The 20918-nt window shown below is 39.4% G+C and overlaps 1 protein-coding gene across 6 annotated transcripts in view; it reads left to right on the top strand.

Moving 5' to 3' along the window:
• Positions 1-20918, top strand: part of PTPRK (protein tyrosine phosphatase receptor type K) — a 403334-nt gene that overhangs the window by 192208 nt on the left and 190208 nt on the right. For all 6 annotated transcript variants that reach the window (XM_064508961.1, XM_064508963.1, XM_064508960.1 and 3 more), the window contains one exon: positions 7246-7420. In XM_064508961.1, the coding sequence (XP_064365031.1) occupies positions 7246-7420 (175 nt within the window). The remainder of the gene's footprint in view (positions 1-7245; positions 7421-20918) is intronic.

Below are 20918 nucleotides of genomic sequence, written 5' to 3'. Positions count from 1 at the left end.
TGGAGCAGTATTTCTCTGAGGAGTTAAATGCACGCCCACCCCTCGCCTCGGTGATGGGGGAGGCAGCAGGCTTGTATTGTCAGCGTCATCCTCCTAAAAACACCTGCTGACTTGTATCCATAAATAATATTGAATATTGATACTGAACCTTACTTTCTCAGCCAGTAAAATGCCACTCAAGTCTAGGTGATCTTACCTGTGTCTTGATTACTAACAATGGTAAATTGTGTAGAAGTTCCTTTTTTGTTGCACTTAAGGTTTGCACAGAAACTTCACTTCTCTGATTTTTCTCCATCTTGGTTGCTTTTACTTGTGGAAATCTTTTTGAAAGTGAGCCACAGAATCTGGAAGTATAGAGGGCAGCGCTCATCTTTTACAGTGGTTAGTCTGTTTGATCCACATTTTGCCTCAGCACATTTGCTCTCTGATAGACGTTTTTTAAAACATTTTTCAAAGGTGGCTTAAAGTCATGTACATAGCTACTTTTAAATGATTTAACTTCTGGTTTATTCTGTATCACACACTGCTGACTCCTCCACTACTATAAAGAATATTCACCATTGAAAAATATAGTATTCGTAAGTTCATGTTTGATATTCTCTTGTTGTTTGTTTCACAAAGGCATTTTTTTAAATCTTAATCTTTCCCTCCGTATTCACCTTTGATGTGATCTTTAGCATTTAACCGCTGTATGAACCATTCTCCCTCTCTCCCTCCTTAATTTATTACCATCTCGGATAAATATGGCAATTTCTTTTAGATCCCCAGTCATTTTACCTTTCAGCAACACCCAATACCATAATTCTGCTGAGCGTAACTTAATTTTGCCCCAGTTAATTTAGTCCTGAAGCCTGTGTAGCTACTGGTCATTTAGTTTACACTGGAGTCTTCGGAGTTGGCATCCATGTAGGTCTTCACTAGGGATGCTGCTGCTGCTGAGGTTGGGGCAGCAGCCCTTGGGGAGCTGTGCTGCTGGATCCTCTGAGGATGCTGCTGGAGGTCAGGTTGTGACCACATGTAGCATGTGGGATCTTTTTTTCTCCTGCTGCCATTTTGCAGTTTGCTGTTATAACAACTGCTGTGAAAGTTTATTTCAACTTGAAATGTTTTTGGGTTTTGCTCGCTGTGTGAAGTCGTGGTAGTATTTCTTGAAGCATTCAGTGACTTAAACCCATGAAAATCAATTCATGAAATTAAGATAATGCTCATAAAAATGTACTGTTACAAATTCCCTTACCATTGAGTCCTTTAAGCCTTGTCTATTAATCAGTACATTCACGTTGTTTCCTTCTCAGCAGTGTAATGTGCTATAGGGAGCCCCATGCCCTAGTTTGCTCAAACAGCTGTGAGACTTTATGAATTACAGAAGGATAAAATCATCTGCTATACTGGACTTCTTTTAGAGAAGGCTAAAAGCATCTGCTGAGAAGTTTTTGAAGAACTTTGTTCTGTGATACTGGTCTTAAGTAATTTCTTTTGCAAATTCTTTCTGCCACTGTCTTTTCCTAACTAATCAGATTTTTTTTTAGACTGACAAGATGAATGCTGTAGTTAAGTGTGCTCTACTCAAGGTGATACAGACCTTCAGTCATTGTGTCCAGCATTTGTATTTCAGTGTATGCTGTTATTTTAATGAAAATTCTGCATTCATGAACTATAACTTTTTGAAAAGTTCTTCTTAAACATTTATTTTGTTGGATGTCTTGGATTAATCTAAAATAAACTGTCTTTAAACTGTCCAGAGAAAACAAACATGAATTTTATTTGTGTAGTGGAATGACTGGGGACACTGTAGAATAGATTTTGCTATTCTGCCTCCGTTGGATTTTATTATACTAAAGTAAGTTAGGATTGCCACCTATGAAGGGCCAGATGGCTCTGAATTAGATGACTTCATGAGAACCATTACTTTCTTCAATGAGAAGTTCAATGCAGCATGGGGGGAATGGAGCTACTTCTAAATGAGAAGTGCGCGTGCAAGTCTAAGGCATTAAAAGTGATCTTGAATTTTTATTTATGGTTGTAGTATGCCGGATAGAATTAGTCTCATTGTATTTATTCAAAATCTTCAGTTTATATTTTCATGCGAAAAAGCTGTGTTGCTTTCTCTACTAATAAGTGAATGGATGGTTCTTTGGAAAGTAGGATCTTCCCCTGTTTTGCTGCATTTGGGGACCAGCAAGTTAAAGCACGTTTAGTATGTATTTCATACTTCCTCTTTAAAAAAAAAAAAAAAAAAAAAGTCAATTCACCTCAAATTGTATACTAAGAAGATTAGACTATCTAGGCATATTTTTCAAACAAGTACACTTCTTGTTCCATTTGAAATATGGATTGCTTAGGCTAAAATCACAAATTTGTGAATAAAATCAACTGCAAAAATCCCATTTGTTCAGTCACTTTCTCTTTTGTGAGTGAGGAAAAAATTTTTTTCTTCATTTTCTCCTTATGGTAATTTTATACTTGTCAGTTAAAGTTTTAAAGACTCAAGAATATACTAAGACATTTGTGAAGAACATTGTATTTAACAAGATTTTTCTGGCAGTTCTACTTTCTGTAGACCTGCCTTGGTTTGGAGATTGTATTTTAAATGCTGTAAAAGCATATTCTGTTTGTGTCATAAAGTGCCAGACAGCAGCACACAAGTAAAATAAAGGAAGTCTAGCTGCTCTTTGTATTGTTTCTTTTTTTATTCCTTCATGGTTATTTCTGTTTTATTTTTCCAAAACATCTTTTGGCAGAGATGGTGCATTATTGCTGACCTTCAAAATGTCCCTGTTCCACCCTTCTCCCTCTTGCAAAAACCCCCCAGCATTTCTCACTTTACGCAGTGGGTAAGCACCTGACGATTTTGGACCGTATTCTTTGCAAATTCCCTTCTCAGCTGGCCGTCAGCAGGTGTGAGTCCCCAGACCCCCTGGCGGCAGCCTCTCCTGCTCTTCTGCCCTCCCGCCTTTGGGCACAGCATCATGGAAAGAAACTCCCTGCCGCAGTCCCCATACCCTGCACAGGCTCTGTGGCTGCGTGCTGAATTCACTGATGAATCGATCCACCTTGGCAACTCCAATATTACTAATCCGGGAAGGTTATTCTCCTGAGGAGTTTTCTGCAGGAATATACGAAGGAAGGCGAAGAGGGGGGCAGCGGAGGGCTGCTGAAGCGAGCCGGGCTGCCAAAGCCACGTGTGGGTAGCTGCAGCCCAAGTGCTGACATCTCTTGCTCTCTGGAGGCCTCCCAGCATAGAGACAAGAGTCTAGGAGGAAAAACAGCATTGGCTATTGTTACTAGCAGTGGCAAAGACTTGTTTTAAGGTGTTTACGCTAAGAAAGGGACAGGGATGTGTGAGCTTGAACTGTCCAGGCTGATAAAAATCACTGGTATGAAGGAAGAGAGAGAGAGAGAGAGAGAAAAAAAAAAAATACTTAATTTCTTTCATGTGAGAGAAGAGAGAAATTTTAAGGCTAATTGTTAGTTTGCCTGCTTGCTTTTTGAGTAGAGTAGACTTTACTGTCTGGTTTTTAATATAGATGTTCTAATCCCATTGCCTTAAAATAGATTGCTATAATATAAAATACAAAATAAAATATAAAAGTTAAATAATTTTTATAAAATCATGTTCCTATGGAACTAAAAGTAACCCTAAAGTCATAGAGTCTTAGGTTTAAAGTCATAGGTTTAAAAGCTTGAAATGCCAGAATTAAGGGAGGTTTTTCTACATGCTTACATATCTTTTAATCAACTGTTTACAGCATGTAGTTCTTTGTGAAGCCCACAGTTATTTTCAGGAAAGGAAAAAAATCTGACTGGTGACCTCTTTTGAATGAGCAATTCAGGGTTATCAAATCAGACAGCAAGGGACTGGAGGAACCAAGGATAATACAGGGTACAGCCATTACCTATTAGTATAACTCCACATTAATTTTAAATTGAATTTTTAAAACCTAATTGAGCAGCATTTTCAAGCTCTGTTCAGTGTGAGCAGGACATAAATTGGAACAGTATCTGCCAGAAACCCTCTAATAAGCAGACAGCACTGCTGCCTTTCTTTCCTTTCTTTTAAAATCAGTAGTAGTGCCCTGACATTAAAAAAAAAAAAATCTTTAATTAAAAGATCATGGCAGTGCATCTGAACTCTGACTGCCTAATGGCTTACCAGTGTAAGACAGTCGTATTGAAATGGATGCAGGGTTTTTTCTTCAACATGTATTTTTAAGTGAGAAATCTCTTCTGCTTGAACTTCCTATCATTTTAATGACTGAAAAATATTTTAATGGGTAAACTGTACATGAAGATAGACTTTGAAGATCTAATTGCACAGTTGGATTCACAAGAAAAATCCTAATACACAGAAATTTGAGCAACTACTCTATTAAGTCTTGTAAGATAAAGGAGTGGGAAATCGCAAATGTAAATAGCAAAGGAAATCCTAGGTTTTGTTGTTGGAGTAGAACTGTGAAGCTGTTTAAATTTCTTTTTTGATTAACTGCTCTAAAAGTGCTTTATTTTGTTTAAAATTAGAAGCCCAGTTCACTTTACTTCTCTGGCATTAAGCATGTAAACTAGCTGAAGTAAGCAAGTTTTCAGCTTTGGAAAGTAAATTATTTTACAAAATAAGCTTTTTGATATGCTTCTCTGTTGCTGGCTGAGAGCTTTACATTGAAATTTAAAGCACTGGACTTAATGAAGGGAGGGCCTTGATTTTAGAAAAACATCTGATATTTATTTTTCCCTTCATGGTAGAACAAGAGTCATTGTATTACCTGAGTTACTACTACCATATCTAGTATGGTATCAGATGTAACAGTATGCCTCTATTTAATATATTTTGCTGGGTCAGGTTAACAATTTTGTGCCAAGTTTGTGTTCACAGGAGTGGCTGCCATTTCCTAGCCTGTTTTGTGGTACGATGGTCAGAAAGCACATGGTGGCAGAGCATGGAGAGGTGGGAAGGGAAGCAAGTGCCATGAGCTTTATGTATTTTAGTTATTTTGGGGCACCAGACCCAAGTTTTATATGAAGTTACTATTCCAGAGAGTTCAAGTTATGACTTGTTGAAGCCTCTGATCAAAACTAAGGGAAGAAGGTAGCTGGAAAATCTTGCTTTCAAATTTAGCTTTTGTTATCAGAAGATGCTAGCTAAGGGGAGGGGGAGAAGCGTTTCTTACAAAATGATTTGGCCGTAGCTTAAGCAGCAGTGAAATAAAGCCTCCGATGTCACCCTGTGTTGGTGATAGTGGAAGTTCAGTAAGGCCTCTCGTTTGTAGGAAACTTTAAAAACGTTGACAAACTTCCTTCGCTCTGCCGGCTGTGAGGCAGAGTCCGTGCAGCCCTGGTGGCTTGGCTGAGCTGTGGTGGATACCCACTTGCAAATGCCCAACCTTTGCTGCTTTTGCCATGTGAGCACCACTTTGATAACATCCGCGTAAGAAGCAGGCTTTCGACAGTCAAGGGAGGGTGGTTTTGATTAAGGGAGTAGCCATGTGAGTACCCTTTGGAAGCGTCTCCTGTTTTCTCTTTTGGTGATCTGTTTTCACTTCTTGTATCTAGCTGTATTTTCTGGTTTGGTCCCATGGGCTCAGCATACCTCTGGATATAGTGATAGTCCTTGGTGTCTTCCTGCCATTTCTGGCATAACAGCAAAAAGAAGAAAAAAGGGAGAGGGGTAGGTCTTTTCAGCTATCATGAGATAAGGAAGACTCAAACCAACACAACTGCTGTTGAAAAGGGTGGTGACATGGCCTGTGTGGTGGAGTATCAGCAGACTGAAAGAGGCTGAAATCTGCTAGGATCAGATTAATGAGCAAGTTCACACAAGGGCAGCAATGAAGCACAGGAATAGTGCTCTGTGACTGCTGCAAGAAAGATGGCAGAAGCTAAAATTCATCTGTTTAAACTATATTAATAATTAAAATGAATACTTAGAGTGAGTCTGAAGCAGCACTGAATCCCTTGCTAATATATAGCAAAAGTATTTAAAGTGGTTAACCTGTGCTAAGATCACAAATGGTAGATGTAAAATAAAGTGTTTTAGTATTATGAAGTACTCCTGACTGTGACAGAGGGCTGATTAATATACACATGCAGCATAACTCATTTCCCTTTTCTCCCCTCTGTGTTTTGCCACAGGCTTTCAGGTTATTAAATTCTGTGGCTCAGCAGTACTGCTTCTTGTGTCAGGCAGAAAGCTCTGAGTTTAAGACCTCCGTGATGTCCCTCGTTTCTGGGGTTGATTAGAGCTAAAAATGTCTGTGGGAGGTCATGTTTTGCTACATATCGAGCAGAGCAAGCAGTGTGGTTACAAAGGGAAATTAGGATGTCTTTCTGGTGACTGAGCAAAGCTGAGTGTTCAGAAACTGCATTCTGGTCTGGGAATAACATGTAGCTGATCTGCAGGAGAGAGAAAGGACAGTATTTATAGACAGTGGTGTGTGTTTCTTTGTTTTATTATTTTTTCTTATATTAATTTTTGGGGGAGGGTGTATTTTTTTGATTAAAATTGAAATTCAGCTCCTATGAGTGGAGATAAGGAGAAGGCGTCACATAAATGGCAAATCTTTCTGCTCCACTGACATGTGCCCCAATCAACTCTAGAAGGATTTTATTTTTCAGTGATTTTTGGTGGTTATGATTTTTTTGGAACTCTGTAAGCCCCTTCTAAATTAGTTATATCATTTCTCTTTTCTCAGTTCCTTTCCCTCCCCTTTTTATTTCAACTAGCTTTAGATAGGTGGTACATAGTATAACAAAGGTACAATTTCAGGAGGTATTGAATGTGGATAGATAAAAGGTAAGCACTAGAAAGGAAACCAGCTGGTTGCTGAAAAATAGCTGCCGGAAACCTGTCAAATTCCTCTGTGCCAAATTTATTTAAAACTTTCTATTATTTTGTTTAATTTTTTTTATGGTGCACTAATATATCTGTTGTAATTTTATTTTAAAGTTGAATCAATTTTCTCAGGAATGCAACTGCTCCTCCTAGGCTTTCATAGCTGGTTGAGTAAGTTGTGCTCAGTCTTGTGTGGCAGTGCAAACCGCTGACCATGGTTTTCCCCAGAAACTTGATTCTGAAATGCTTTTGAATACCTGCCTATCTCTTGATGGGACCTGTGCTGTGCTCTTCTACAAGAATAAGGTGGCTCTGGGAGATGCATTTGGGGTCTTTTTACGTGCTGTTTGTATGATGATCATGATAAATGTCTTTGTGTTCTTACAAGATACCTCTGCATTGGTTTCTCTTATTTTCAGAGAAGAAACGGGGAAGATATTCCAGTTGCTCAGACTAAAAATATCAATCACAGAAGATTTGCTGCTACCTTTAAGTTGCAAGAAGTGACAAAAACTGACCAGGATTTATACCGCTGTGTAACTCAGTCAGAGAGAGGTTCTGGAGTGTCCAATTTTGCTCAACTTATTGTTCGAGGTAAAGTTTTAATTTTGTCCAGTTAAATGCTCTGAATGCCACTGCTTTCTACTTACAGCTTCATCTGAAATGATTATACAAATGTAGCACTACAAGGCTCCTGAAGTTGTCATAAAACAAGACTGTGGTTAGCAAAATTCCAAACTTTTAAAATATAGAATGCTTCCATATAAAAACACTAATCTTTTAATGCATGTAACTTGCCCATATGCAATTCACTAGATGGTGTTTTTTGAACTTAAGGTGAAAACTGATTAACATTTCATAAATATTTTTACAGATATGAGAGAATCCACTGTAGGTAGGTACCCTTTTAAAATCCATTGCCTTGAGCAGACTGGTAGTACAGCAAATAACACTTTGTTCTGTTACCTGGGAGACAGGCATATAAAAATAGTTTTAAACTTTCCCCTTACTAAGGACTAAAAGCATTATGGAGATTTTCCTGTGATGATTTCTGACCTGTGGAGTAGGAAGAAAGGAAAAGGAAAGGAAAACTTGCTTTTTCCACTCTGAATATTTTTTGTTGCAGTTCATTCAGAAGCCTGTTGGAGTGTAACCATGGCTTAAGTGTGGAGAGGTGGGCTGGCCATATATTTTATTCATTTTGTGTTCTGGAAGCATGAAAACTGACTGGCAAAGGATGCAGTTGAATATAAGAACATGCAGTTCAATTCTCATTTCTGAAATTCACTTGCTCTTTGTCCTGTGATAAGTCATTCAGCCTCTCCTTGCCTAGTTGTATCACTGTCACGGCCCGAAGGGAGTCGTTCAGGACGACCTCCCTCCCCTTGGGGCCAAACGACCAAGTTCGTGATGCCCTTGGACTGAATTAAGGTGAAACGACACCAACTAGTTTTAAGATTTATCAAGGCAAAATGGAATCAACTAAGTAGACACGTCCTGCGTCACACGTTTAGGAAAAAGAGAGGAAAAGGGGAAGACAGAGAGAGAAAGATAGATACCACCACCCGTGGATCCAGCAGTGTCCCGTTGGTCCTCTTCTCTTGGGAGTCTCGGTGGCGGGGGGGGCAGCGGCGGGAAGCGCCCGTCTGGTTCCGCCGACTCCGCTCCAGATCCTCAGTCATCGCAAGCAAGCCCCCCGCTATTCACACAGTATAGGTTCTTGCCCCACCTCTGGGAGGTGCTTCCTCGCTTCCCATGCAGATTAACTGTCATGCGCAGTCCGCCCTCTCGGAACCTTCAGAAACGGGCTGGGGCATCTGGGGGTCTCCTGCTCATGCGCAGATGGCAAATGAGTACGTGCGGTTCGTGCCCTAGAGATGACCTTCTGCCCTTTTTGCGCCCTTTTTACCTCGTGCAGGTGCACGAGGTTGTTTACCTCGGGGACGGCTCCTGGGGGGGCCGGTGCGGCACTGCCCGACACGCCTTGGCAGCAGCGGCTTTGCAGCAGCAGCAGCAGCAGCAGCAATGTCAAGACAAAACTGCATGTAGAGAACCAGTCCCCTACAATCACCTGTAAAATTACCCTTTTCACCTACCTCATAGGTTTGTGGTGAAGCTTAATGTTTTCAAGTGTGTAGTGGAAGTTCAGTCGTGTGCAAAATTGGTCTGTGATGCTGCTGCCTGGTATGGGGCTGGTTTGGCCAGGCAAGGTAAATGCAGGTACGAGGTGTCCTAAGGGGCTCTCACTTGACCTGTTGGTCCAGTGAGAGGCAATTTAGTCAGTAGTCATCTGGGATCAGCTACTGTATCTGGAACTGGGACAGGGAAAGCAAGTTCATCCTCAGCTTGTATAAACAGAGCATAGTAAATGTTCTAAGAGATTTGGTTTTTGGTTTCGGCTGGCAGACGTCTTTTTTCCTGGCAGACCAGTTGATTGAGGTCAAGTAGGTTTTGTACCTTATATGTGGCATCAATAAAAAATGGGCCCTGTTGAACATCCATAGATTTAGACAATATGTTAACAGCTTGTTTTGTTCAGTAGATGTATTCTTTTGTCTAGCAAAGTGCAAGACAGTCTTCATCCTAACATAATATAATGAATCCTGTTGCAGTACGAGAACTGACTTTCTGTTTTACTGCCAGGAAAGCAAGACAATTGGATATATTTATCCAGTAAATGACAGATTTTTATAATTAAAAAAGAGAAATAAAATGATGTTAAAAATACTGTATCTTTCCAAAAGCAGGTTGAACTTCGGAGTGCTGTCTGTTTAAATGCAGAACATTGTCCAGCTGAGAAGCTTGGGTCATTTACTAGAGAATACCATCTTTATAGCTTAAGATGGAACTTGTTAGCTAGCTTTGTGCAAAACAGCTATACAGGTTTTATATTTTAAGGCTAATTTTACTTTACTACTTTGTATTATTTCTGCATTAGAAACATAAGAATTTTAACTTTTTTTATATCTAAAGGGAAAAATAGTCTTCTAAAAACATTTTCATCTATTTGACGTCATGGTAAAGAAAAAAGATATATATTTTATAATAGGATTTATTGCTTGCTCTTATATTTGAAAAGCAATATACAGTAATATATTTTCTTGTTTGTCTGAATAACCACTAAATAAATCTTGTTAGCCAAAAAAACATACCCTCAGGGATCAGCTACCCTGGTGTTAAAACTGTACTGAAAATTAACCATAATGACAGGTCCTATATCTCAGTGGCACTTTAAAGCTGACATCCTGCTACATGGATACAAAAGATAGTAATTTTAAAGGAAATTTTTGGGCCACTGATATGAATTGCCTTTAATAAGAGCTGGCATAGTATTGCCCATTGTCAAAGATGACCCAGGGGTAAGAGTTTATTAGTGCGTTTCCTTCTAAACCGAAAGTGACAGGGCATGCTTGGGGCCTTTTTGTTGCTGTTTGTAGCAAATGAAAATTTCACTGCAGAATTCTCATGCTGAAGAGTATTGATCTGTGTGTTCTCACAGCCAGAGGAGGAAAAAAATGTACTGAGACACAATTTACTTTGTCATGGCTTTAGTATTGCTTCCAGATCATTTTGAGTAATGATAAGGTCTTTGGTTTGTAGAAGCCAAACTTTATTGACAACAGTTGTTATTAAAGAGCGAGAGATGAAGAACAGCAGTTGTTGCTCAGTAACTCAAAGTTTTGAAGTCTGTGTGTTCAGTTACATGGCAGAGAACTTTTCATATTCCACGTCTGTACAGACACGTGGTATTGTAGTATAGGTGTAGAGGCATCTTAGGCTTTTCTGATCAGGAGTCTGTAAGTTATCCTTAGTAGTGAAAATTTCCAGTTGTATTATTTACATTGTAATGAAATGTTATTATTTTGTTTTGAGCTTTAACAGGAGAATTGTTTTCAGTTGAGTTCTAAACTTTATAATAAAGGTAGTATACCATACATCCCAGGTCCCTATCAAAGGTCCAGAAAGGGATGTCTTCGTTACTTCAACTCTAATTTTCGGTACAAAAAGAAGATTAGCACAAGGTTTGTAATTTAATTGCAACATTTTACCAAACGTAGTTCCAGTCAATAGTTTAATGTCTCACCTTTACTTTGACAGTCTTCAGCTTTCAGCTCAGTGGCTGTGTTGTATTGATTTTTACATGGTTTCTGTGGCATTGCTGTCATTCCTGGCTATGTGTAGAAGGAGCTCTCCCTTTCCTCTGCCCTTCCTTTTACAGGAAGCTTGCTACAGTTGTTACTGTTGGTTGACATACCCTCTTGAATAGGTCCTTCAGCTTAATCCTCTGTTTATGTTTTCCTTTGATGGCTAGTAAAATGGCAATTGCTGGGAAGACGATTTGTTGAAGTCTTGGCAATTGTCTGCATTGGAACTTTAGGAAGATGATGAGAGGAAAAATAGCTGTGATATGTAACTAAGAGTGAACAAGAAGAGACTGACAGTTTCTTTCTTTTTAATTTCTTCGACAGCAGATATTATCATGCTCTCAAAGTCTTTCTGCTCCTTTTACTACTTATCATAGAATCGTAGAAAATAAGTGCCCCAAAACATCACCTTTGCCAACGGCTTGTGTATATAGGTGGTGTATACAAGGGTGTAGAGGAGCAGTCACCCTGAAGCCAAATCCTGCCTCTTTTACACAAGAAGAATGAAACAAGAATGTAGGAAAATACTTCAGTAAGTCAATATGTTCAAAATCAATAAATTGAGCTAGATAGGAGTCCCAAGCTCATCACACATTTACAGTATGGAGAAGAGTAGGCTTTCTGAAAGTTTTTTCGTCAGGCAAGTCTTCTCTGCAGGAAACTCTACTCATCTCCTTCATTAAGCCAACATTTGTCTCCAGTTTTGTGTTAATAGGTGCACTGTCCTTTTTCTTTAGAAAGCTGCCAGAAAGTCGCTTCTCTTGGAGAAGCAGAGGAGAAGTAGCTTTGACTGCATTTTTAAAAGCAGGCAAAGAGACTTAGATTCCCAAGAGCTGATAGGAATGTGTAGTATTTGGAACAGGCCTAATTCTGTCTTTCTGTATTGAATGATCCTGGCTGGGTAAGGGTATAATTGAAATGCCTAGATGCTTTGTAAGGGTCAGTTTGATTGCAGCAGGGCTTACTCATTTTTTTCTGTCTTCTGAGAGGGGCACATTTGTTTCAAAATCTTTTACGTGCTTACATGATTTTTAAAGATTGTGTGGTACTTTATCACTAAAAGTAAAGCCTTGAGTTCTAGATAATATTTGGTCATTGCTGTCTGGATTGCTGTCTGGTGTGCCGGATGCTGCTATCTCATTGCTTCATCCCAGTGTTGGCATAGTTTAGGTGGAAGGTGTTTCTGTTTCCTTATAATCGTCTTGAAATCCTTTTAAAGTGAACTATTATTTTGTTGTAGTTCTGTGATTTGCTCTTCAGGGAGATCTGAAACATATAAGGAAAATCATGTGTTTTGCTTTTATCTCTTGAGAGATGAGTTTTGTGTACTGCTTGACATCATCTGGATTAATGTTCTAATTAGGCAAAAGCTGCACTCTCTTGTGCTGATGTGCATTTTTTTTATTGTATTCCTTGAACTTTAAGCTGACAAAATCGAGTCAGAGCAGAGGTTCTATAGCTCCATGGCCTGCCTGTAGCTGGGCTCAGTAGCTGGTGCTTGGGGAAAAGTGCTGGAGAAGAGTGAGCATAGGGCTGCATCGCATTGGCATTGGATCTTAGCTTCCAGGTGTCTGTGCTTCAGGTGCCTCTTATGCAAGAGGTGATATTCCCTGTCAGCTTGGACATTTGGTGTCGTGCCTCAGTTTCTCATTCATGGAGAAAATGCGTGCATGTAGAGTGGAGGGGTGAGATACAGAGAGAATACTGCTAGTATTCTGTAAAATACAGAGATACTGCTAGTGTTTTTTTTCTTGAAGTTATGCTGTTTGCTTTCAGTGTGAAGGCACAGTGCCTGCCCAAAGAGTTTATCAGATACTAGCAAAATAGAAAACCAAGGGCTGCGTTAAAGAAGCCATTGGCTGTGCAAGGTGATTAAGCTCATATAAGGTGGTCTGCTTATCATTGGTTTAATTATATCATCCCTAACCTGTCAAACTCAATCCTGTTGCTGCTCTTGCATAAGAATGGATCAAGTATAACCACTTTTGCCAAAGCACAGCTTTAAAACTTCTGTAGAGTTGGACATATCTGCTAAGTATCTTTATTTAAGAGTCAGAGTTAACTTAAAAATCACCTATGAAAATATCCATTCAGAAACTAACAGAGATTAGTGAAACAATCTGTTACTCTTTTCCTTTGTTGTTAACCTCGTACTTTAGAAAGCATTCTGTGTATCATTTGATTTACTATCTCTATAGCTATTTAGTTAGTTCCTCCTGTTTGAGTACCTTATCCTAGCTGGAACAGAAGATATGGAGAACATCAAAACAGAACACTTCCCCGTGCCCTGTACACCCACCTGTCAAATCACAAGAAGGAGAAAAGGAGCATGAGGAGACTTGAGCACGAGAGATTAAGTTTACTTAACTAATTCTGTGCAAGAGGCACTGTCTGTCTGTAGTTTTCATTGCCTGGCATATATTTTCCCCATCCTCTGTGGTGGCCACTGGCAAAGATTTCTGAGTGGAAACCGTCAGGGCAAAGGAAGAGGAGAAGGAGGAAGGCCAGGCATGCTGGTGATTAGCCAGATTGATGTTTGCTGACCATGGATATTGTTATTTATTTTGACCATTGCTCTCATGTATTTGAAACTAATAAATTTTTATACAGCTGATTGCTTCCAGAACTATAAATAGTTCTTCCTGTATCTCTACTAGTTATTAGGTGTGACGCTATTTTGTGTGCTATCAAGTCACATCCTACTTCCATAATGGACACTTGGCAAAGCTCTCCCCAGAAATGAACTTGTAGTGTCCCTTACTGGTTCTCTGAAGGTTGTCTCCAACTGTGTGCACATTAACGTTTCAGTCCAGATCAAGAATGTGCTTTCGAAGCAGATCTCTGGACTGTCCTCGCTTACGGGGCCTTTGTTTACATCAGAAAATTCTTTCAGATGAAAGTAAACTGAAAGACATGCCCATAATAAGCCCGAGCTGCCAGCAGGCATTCACTCTGTGGGACCAGACTAGTGCTCCTCCAAAGTAAAGCTGCCTGAAGTGCATATAGAGAGGCTGTTGGGTGCTCCATGCTGACCGCCTCATTCTACACGTCTGCTTCTGTTGTGCTCTGCTGCTTGCTAGAGCAGTGTACAGCAATCCCATCAGTCCATGAACCCCTTTTTATCCACCAAGATGGTGAAAAGTTACTTTTAGAGTGAGATGTGCTTGTAGGTGCTGATGACTCTGACCTTCTTCTGGGTTTTGAGCCTGCATGGAGCATGCTGTCTTAGTACATATCCTTTTTAGCTCAAATTGTGCAAGGTGAGGAAAAGGGAAAAAAGAAACGAAAAGTCTAATGTGCTCTAGAGTCCATTTTTTTAGATTGGCTGCTTTGTTTCATTTCTGTAATTCTCGTCTATCCTCTTGAAGAAATCAGCAGTCAGCCTTAAGCTGGAGTACTAGTGAGGGCTGGCTTGTTCAAGTCCTTGTCCTTTGACTTGAAGGGTTTGCGCCTCCTGTATAGCTGCTAATGGCATTAGACCCCAGACCTCTTCCTGAAGTTGCAGCTTCTCTCACTTACTAGTAAAGCCAGCTATTTCTCCCCTCATAAAATTAGGGCAACAGACACTTGCAGTGCTGCTGATGCCATTTTGATGACTTTGTGTATTGTGAATAACTTTTAAGAAATGAGGGAAGATTAAGGAGAATTGCAAACATGACATTGGGCAGCTGAAGCTTGAGTGTTGTATTTCCGATTCTGCCTTATAGGCTAGAACAGAATTAAATTTCTTGTCCAGTTTTTAAAAATATTTCATGTTGCTTTCACAAAATAGTGCTGATTCACAGAAGCAGAAAATAATGCTGTAAATGTAATGTGAAATGCTATTAACTGTGTTTAGGAAGGCAGCTATCTTTGAATTTTAAAGATATATCTTTAAATCAATTGGTGTATTCTAGTCTGTCTGTTAAGCTGGAGAACTAAGACAAGACTGCAATTTATATTTGTATAAACAGCTCATCAGGCATTTCATGGAAAAACTCCTCTAATACCATAGATGCATTTTAAACAGTATGCTGCTGCTGAGAGAAAATGCTTCCTATCTGTTCCTGTCTTCTGACCCTTGTTCCTTGTGCCAGTGTAAGTACTCATGCCATAGTGCAGGAGCAGATCTGGTACCTGGGCTAAGAACCCAAAAAAAGAAGTTTAAAAGCTAGATTTGTTACCCCAATCCATCTCGTAGAGGAGATTCTTTCGTATGGAGGAAGGATGCTTGTGCTGGCACAAAAGGGAGGAGTACAGACAGAGCCAGGGAGGGGTCGGCCTGGGCAGGAGTTTGAGGGGTTGCTGGTTTTGGTGTTCACTTAAAGTTGTTGTGAAACTACAGCTGCTGCCAGGAAGTGAGGCTTTGCTCCTCTCCTCCGCTACTGCACTCCCATGCTCCCAGCTACAGTCTCTCTCTTCCTCTGCATTGGCTCCATCGCTGTGTCCCTTCCGTGGACTGATTGAACACATGAAAAGGGTATAGAGCTACCCCCTCTCACCCTGTCTGGAATACCTTTCTGCCTTACTCGAGAGTTAAATCAGCTCGCGTCGGTGTCCGAGTGGCAGAGCAGGCCCAGGGCAAGCAGCAGGAGCCCAGAGCATGGAGGAGGGCAGGAGATGGGACCTCTCCTTCTTGGTAGGAAATGAGCTGGTTTTTCTTCTTGTCAGGTGTTGTGTAAACCCCACCATCATTTGGCAGTAAAATAAATACAGCCTTTAGGGTCTCTATTACTAGATCAAAAACACCTGAAGCCCCATAATGCATAGTACTGACCTGGGTTGTACTCAACCTGGCAGTTCACAGTTGCGGAAAAGTTAGCTGTGTGCCAGCAGGCTCAATGCCGGGTCTCGGTAATGTTTATTGGTGGCATTCTGCCTTTATGGCAGATTAGGTATTAGCTGCCCGCTTACAGGCAGCATTAACTGTGTATCATGTGCTCTGTTTAATCCAGCTAAATCAAGATACGATGCAGCCTCACTCAGCCCAGATCAAATTTGTGTTGCTGCTGATACCACAGATGTGATATTAATGACTGTGTAAGCGTGGTCTCACTGCCTAGGTGTTGTCCTATACCTCAGTTGTCATCTCGTACTGCTGCACATTGGGAAGGTGCGTAGGTAAATTCTAAACAGCAAATAAAACATTCCAAAAATTAAAAGGTAATTACTATGAATAGCGGGATTCCTATTTGCCTTTAGACTGTGAGAGACCCAGTACAAAAGAAAATAAAAACATGAGAAATAAATTCTCAAGCAGGTATAACTTCAGAGTGGAAATAAGGAGGATTTGTTTGTTTCTTTGTATCTGTATTTTATCCAGGTATAATGACATAAAGATCATCTGCAAGTAACTTAATTTTCTCATCTTAATTTGAGATATCTCCAGACTGCCCCACCACATTAGTGTTGTATTTCACTTGGTTAATTCTCCTTCCAATGTCTGGTCTGACTGCACATCTATTTAAATCAAATGTTTCATTTGAATACTGTAGCTCAGGATTGTCTGTCTCAGTTTAAATGCCACTGATGTTAGCAGGAGGGTTAAGACAATATTTACTTAAGGGTAGACAAAGTTCCCTTACCTGCCATCATTTTCCAGTTTGGGGAGGGGGGGGGGGGAACCCCTCTAGATTTGACATCTCTGTGTATTGTGCGAGGCTGTTAAAAAGCGTGCTGACGACTAGATGCATGGTAATGATGAAAAGGAGTGCATTTGGAATTCAGCATAGATGGTAGAAAATGCAAGATGTCAGAGAAGCCATATATTAAAGGGAATTTGAATTGGAAACTGAATCCCAACCTGCCACTGGGGGCATTTTGATCATTTTGATTTATTAAACTTTTATAACAGCACTCAGATGAAGCTGAATTAAAATGCTTAGTCTTGGGTGGTTTACGATACCCAAGTCATCATGCTAGTGAAGTCTTGCCATGATCAATGTGGAGTTAATCTTAAGTTTCTTCTTGAATGCAGAGTACACCTTTATGTTTTTAGCATGTATTTAAAAAAATCTAATAGTGTTCTAATACTGAATCACTTAACAAAAATACGAAGTCAAAACACTCTTGACATTAATTTTCGATTCCATTTGAGTAGATCTTGCAATTAGATTTTAGCTGCAGGCGTACAAAGTACATATATATTCACATACCAATTTTATGTATTGATAAATCTATATACATTACAAAGTAGCTATCAATGGAAGTAGAGCAATTTTTCCTTGAAAATGGGTCATATTTCTAAAAGGCACAAGATCCTTGCATTGTAGTGCCGATCATCTCACTGCTGCAGCAGCCATACGTACATAGCCTTACTGAGCACTGGCTCTGCAATAAAAAGAAATCAATTACTATTAGAGTGGCACTGTAGGTTAAAGGCATTACAGGTTCACACTCCGTTTTGCAGCAGGGAGATGATACTTAGCTGCAAATGGGGAATGATGCAAAAGATGGATGAGACAGAGTTCAAGGAGCAGTAATGTGAGGGTCCAACACTATCATTCCAAGCTGTCTCAGAAATGTGATGGATGGTTTGGTGGCAAGAAGCAATAGTACCACATGATGAGAGATTCATCTCCAGATTTTGAGCCACTGCATGCTGTCTACATGTTGGTATTCTAGTGGCATAATGGTTCTTGATGTGTTATGAAGAGCTAAATTACTGTACTTATGCAACTAAACTGGTATGTTGAATTTAGTAACCTGGATTTTTTGGCAGCCGCTAAAAAAGCAAGTAGCGTATCAAAAGCTCCTGCACGTTGTAAATTTAATTACCTCATATTTATGCATAGTATTTGTTGACAGGATCTTGTAAGCTATGCTAATATGGTGGACAATTCGTTACCTCCAGAAATCACTTTCCATGTTCCTTTTGATCATTATCATGAAACATGATAAATGATCTAGCCCGTGAGGTGTAAATGAAAATGAAATAGATAATTGGATTCTATGTCTAAATTGTGGCTGGAATAGTTGTTGCAATTATAATTGAATTTATCCCATAAAAATATGCTTTGCAAGGTACCAGTGACCTTTAATCATCTTGGCTGGGGTGTTATTTGAGGATAATTTTAAAGAGATTACAAAAAGTTTAGCCGGAATAGTTTGGATAGACTTTTTTTTTTTTTTTTCCTAAACAGTTTTAAGTATTTGTCTGTTTAATAATTCATAGTGAAAATCAGAACAGGATTATCCTGCAGTCTTAACTGCTGCAAGATAGTGTGTTTGTAGAGTTCCATAGAAAATAGTAAGAAACTTAACTGCCTTTCCTGAAGAGTAGGGAAGCTTAGCTAAATACAGAAAGGAAGATTTCTTCCTGCTGAGATGCTGTGTTGAATTTGGATGTGCTGGTTTGCTAGAGAGGTTGGCATTGACACTGATAAGCAGCTGCAACAGGCAGGTCTTGGAGAAGATTTAGGGAGTGTTGTAAGGAAAATGAATGTTTCCCTCTCCTGTTCCCCAGTTATATGCGTGCCACAAATGGCACAGTCAGTTGGACCCACTGAAGAGGAAGGGGTGACACTGTTTTGTTGGGACTGAATTTTCAGCTCTTCCCTAAACTTTGTGTGATTTGGAGGAAAATTGTTCTGCATCTAGGACGTGATCTTCATCAATACATTCCTTATATATGTTTGTGTCCTTTTTCTTACCTTGTAAAAACTGCAGCATATGTTGTAGTGCCAAACATTTTGAGTTCGCCATCCTGGCTGATGTCCAGACATGGTAATAAACGCAACTTTTTATTGTCTGGATTCTTCACTAATAAGTGAAAGAGAAAATTCCTACTGTTGAGCTCATGGTCTAAATTGAGATGAACTTCAGTGAGCTAGTGCTAGAACGTGCAAGTACCTTCCTAGGAATGAAAAATTTTCTACAAGTGATGTAGAAAAACTAAGAGTCTTTTCTAATACTGGAAAAGAAAGAGCCAAATAAAAATCATGATGAGGGGTAGCAGGGGAGATCTCTCAACTATCAGGCCACATGTACGCCCTTCCAGAACGCTCCCTTGACTCTCCCAAGAAAGGGTATGGTAGGACTTAGTACAGAATGTGCCAAATAGATGTGATTTGAAAGGCATGCTCTTGATTCAAGGCTCATTAAAAAGAGACCAAGTCCAATGAGGGGTGGTAGTATTATTCAAAATGAAAGTCCTAACTTTGTATTATTTGTATTATTTAATGAGTAAATGAATAACAGTAAATAGTAGTTTGAAACATTTTAGAGGTTGTGTTTAGATTTTTCCCTAAATAAGCAGATTACAACTTAACTGAATTTAAGCTTTATTTTAAATTGCCAAGCTTTGCATAAGATAATTTCTGTAACAGTTCTTTTTTTTTTTTTTTTCCAAATTTTTGACCATTCATATTAAGTTTATTCTCCTTGTGTGTATTTTATGGTAGATTCCATAAGACACAGTGAATTGTACCTGTTTACTGGACAGAAGGAAAAATACTAAAAATTATCAATGGCATACATGTTTTTTGTGAAAGTATCTATAGAACAGTTTACATGGCTCATCTCCTACAGAAGTGTGTTTGTTTAGTCTATCAAGATTAGTGTATTCTATTGTTTATCGGATCTATTTTGCTAAACATAAGAACAAATTCTTACAAAATCTTCTGCTTTTTTACTTGAGGTTGCAAGTTCACAGTTGATGTGAAAATCTTGACTTTTAGTCTTATGCTGGCATCCTCATTATAACAAATGTTTTTTAAAACTTGAATTGTAAAGGCTGCTGCTTTGGAAGGGAGTTACAAGTCAGCCAAATGGTTTTCTTTGGCTTAAAAACCGTGTTTTCAATATTTTGATTTTTTTAATGCTTTTTAATGATTTTTTTAAAAATTTCATTATAACTTTGCAATATGCTGACAGAAGGTAGAAATGTCTGGAGTAATGACTTATTCTTTGATTTTTCCATTTCTCTTGGACCAGCTGACTTGCACGTCCTGGAGTAAACAAGACGCACTGAGTGTGGTCAAGCTGGCGATTTCTGGTTACACCTCCAGGCCACAGGAGTATTTTCCCCTCCCCTTTACTTGGGGATAGAAAGAAGTAGTGTATAAAACCCTGCTTCATGCTGGCAGCTGGGTACTTCCAAACAAGTGGGTCCAGTAGCAGTGGGGTTTTTTTATTCGAAGTGGGATGATAACATACTTCTTTCAGATGTGTGCAGCATGGCACCTGGTCACCTCAGTGGACTGAGGAGGAGGAGAGCTCTCTGATGTTTCTGCAGTTGATAGCTGAGAGGCTCATATCGTACTTCATACAGTCTACGGTTTCCTCTTGAAAAGCATCCCCTAGTATTTCTATGCCTTTTTATGACTTTTTTTTTTCTTTATTCCTCTTGTGCATTCTTTCTTCTTTTTTTTTTTTTTTTGGAGGGACAGGGGTGGGGGTTATTATTCAACTTGGAGTGATGGGAAAGGCATGAGTTCAGACTGTAGGGAGAAGAAATGCAGCATATGTACAGATCACCTTCCACTTCCACCACCTTCAGACCAACTTTAACAGACTTCTGGGGTGTCTGAACACAAAAGAGGGAGAAACCCAACACAATTTTCCCCAGCATAATAATGACTGGAGCAACAACTCTTGCTAAGCTCTTGAACAAATTAAAGTAGCTTGGATCAAATTAATGGAACTCAGTGTTTTGCTAGTGGATAAGCCAGAATCCTTGTCTGTGATGTTTTTCTCCATTTTTCTTTTACTTAGGTGAAACATGGCATATGTTCCAAGACAATTCTGAGAAAAACTTTATACAAACTTCCTATCATCATTTCTGCAGAGATATTTTCCCTCCAGTTGTTCCAGGAGCAGCTTTAGCCTATTATTTAAAGCAAGTGGCTTGGACCTTACTGCTGTGATGATTCTGGCAGCTCATTGACTGTTGCCCTCTAAGTCCAATTCCATGTCCTCTAAAACCAAGCCTTCTGGCCTGTGCTCTTATCCAAGAAAATAAAACCAAA

This window comes from Dromaius novaehollandiae, chromosome 3, assembly GCF_036370855.1.
Source record: "Dromaius novaehollandiae isolate bDroNov1 chromosome 3, bDroNov1.hap1, whole genome shotgun sequence".
NCBI lineage: Eukaryota > Metazoa > Chordata > Aves > Casuariiformes > Dromaiidae > Dromaius > Dromaius novaehollandiae.
Note: the sequence above shows the minus strand (reverse complement) of the source record. Positions and strands in the feature narration are given on the sequence as shown.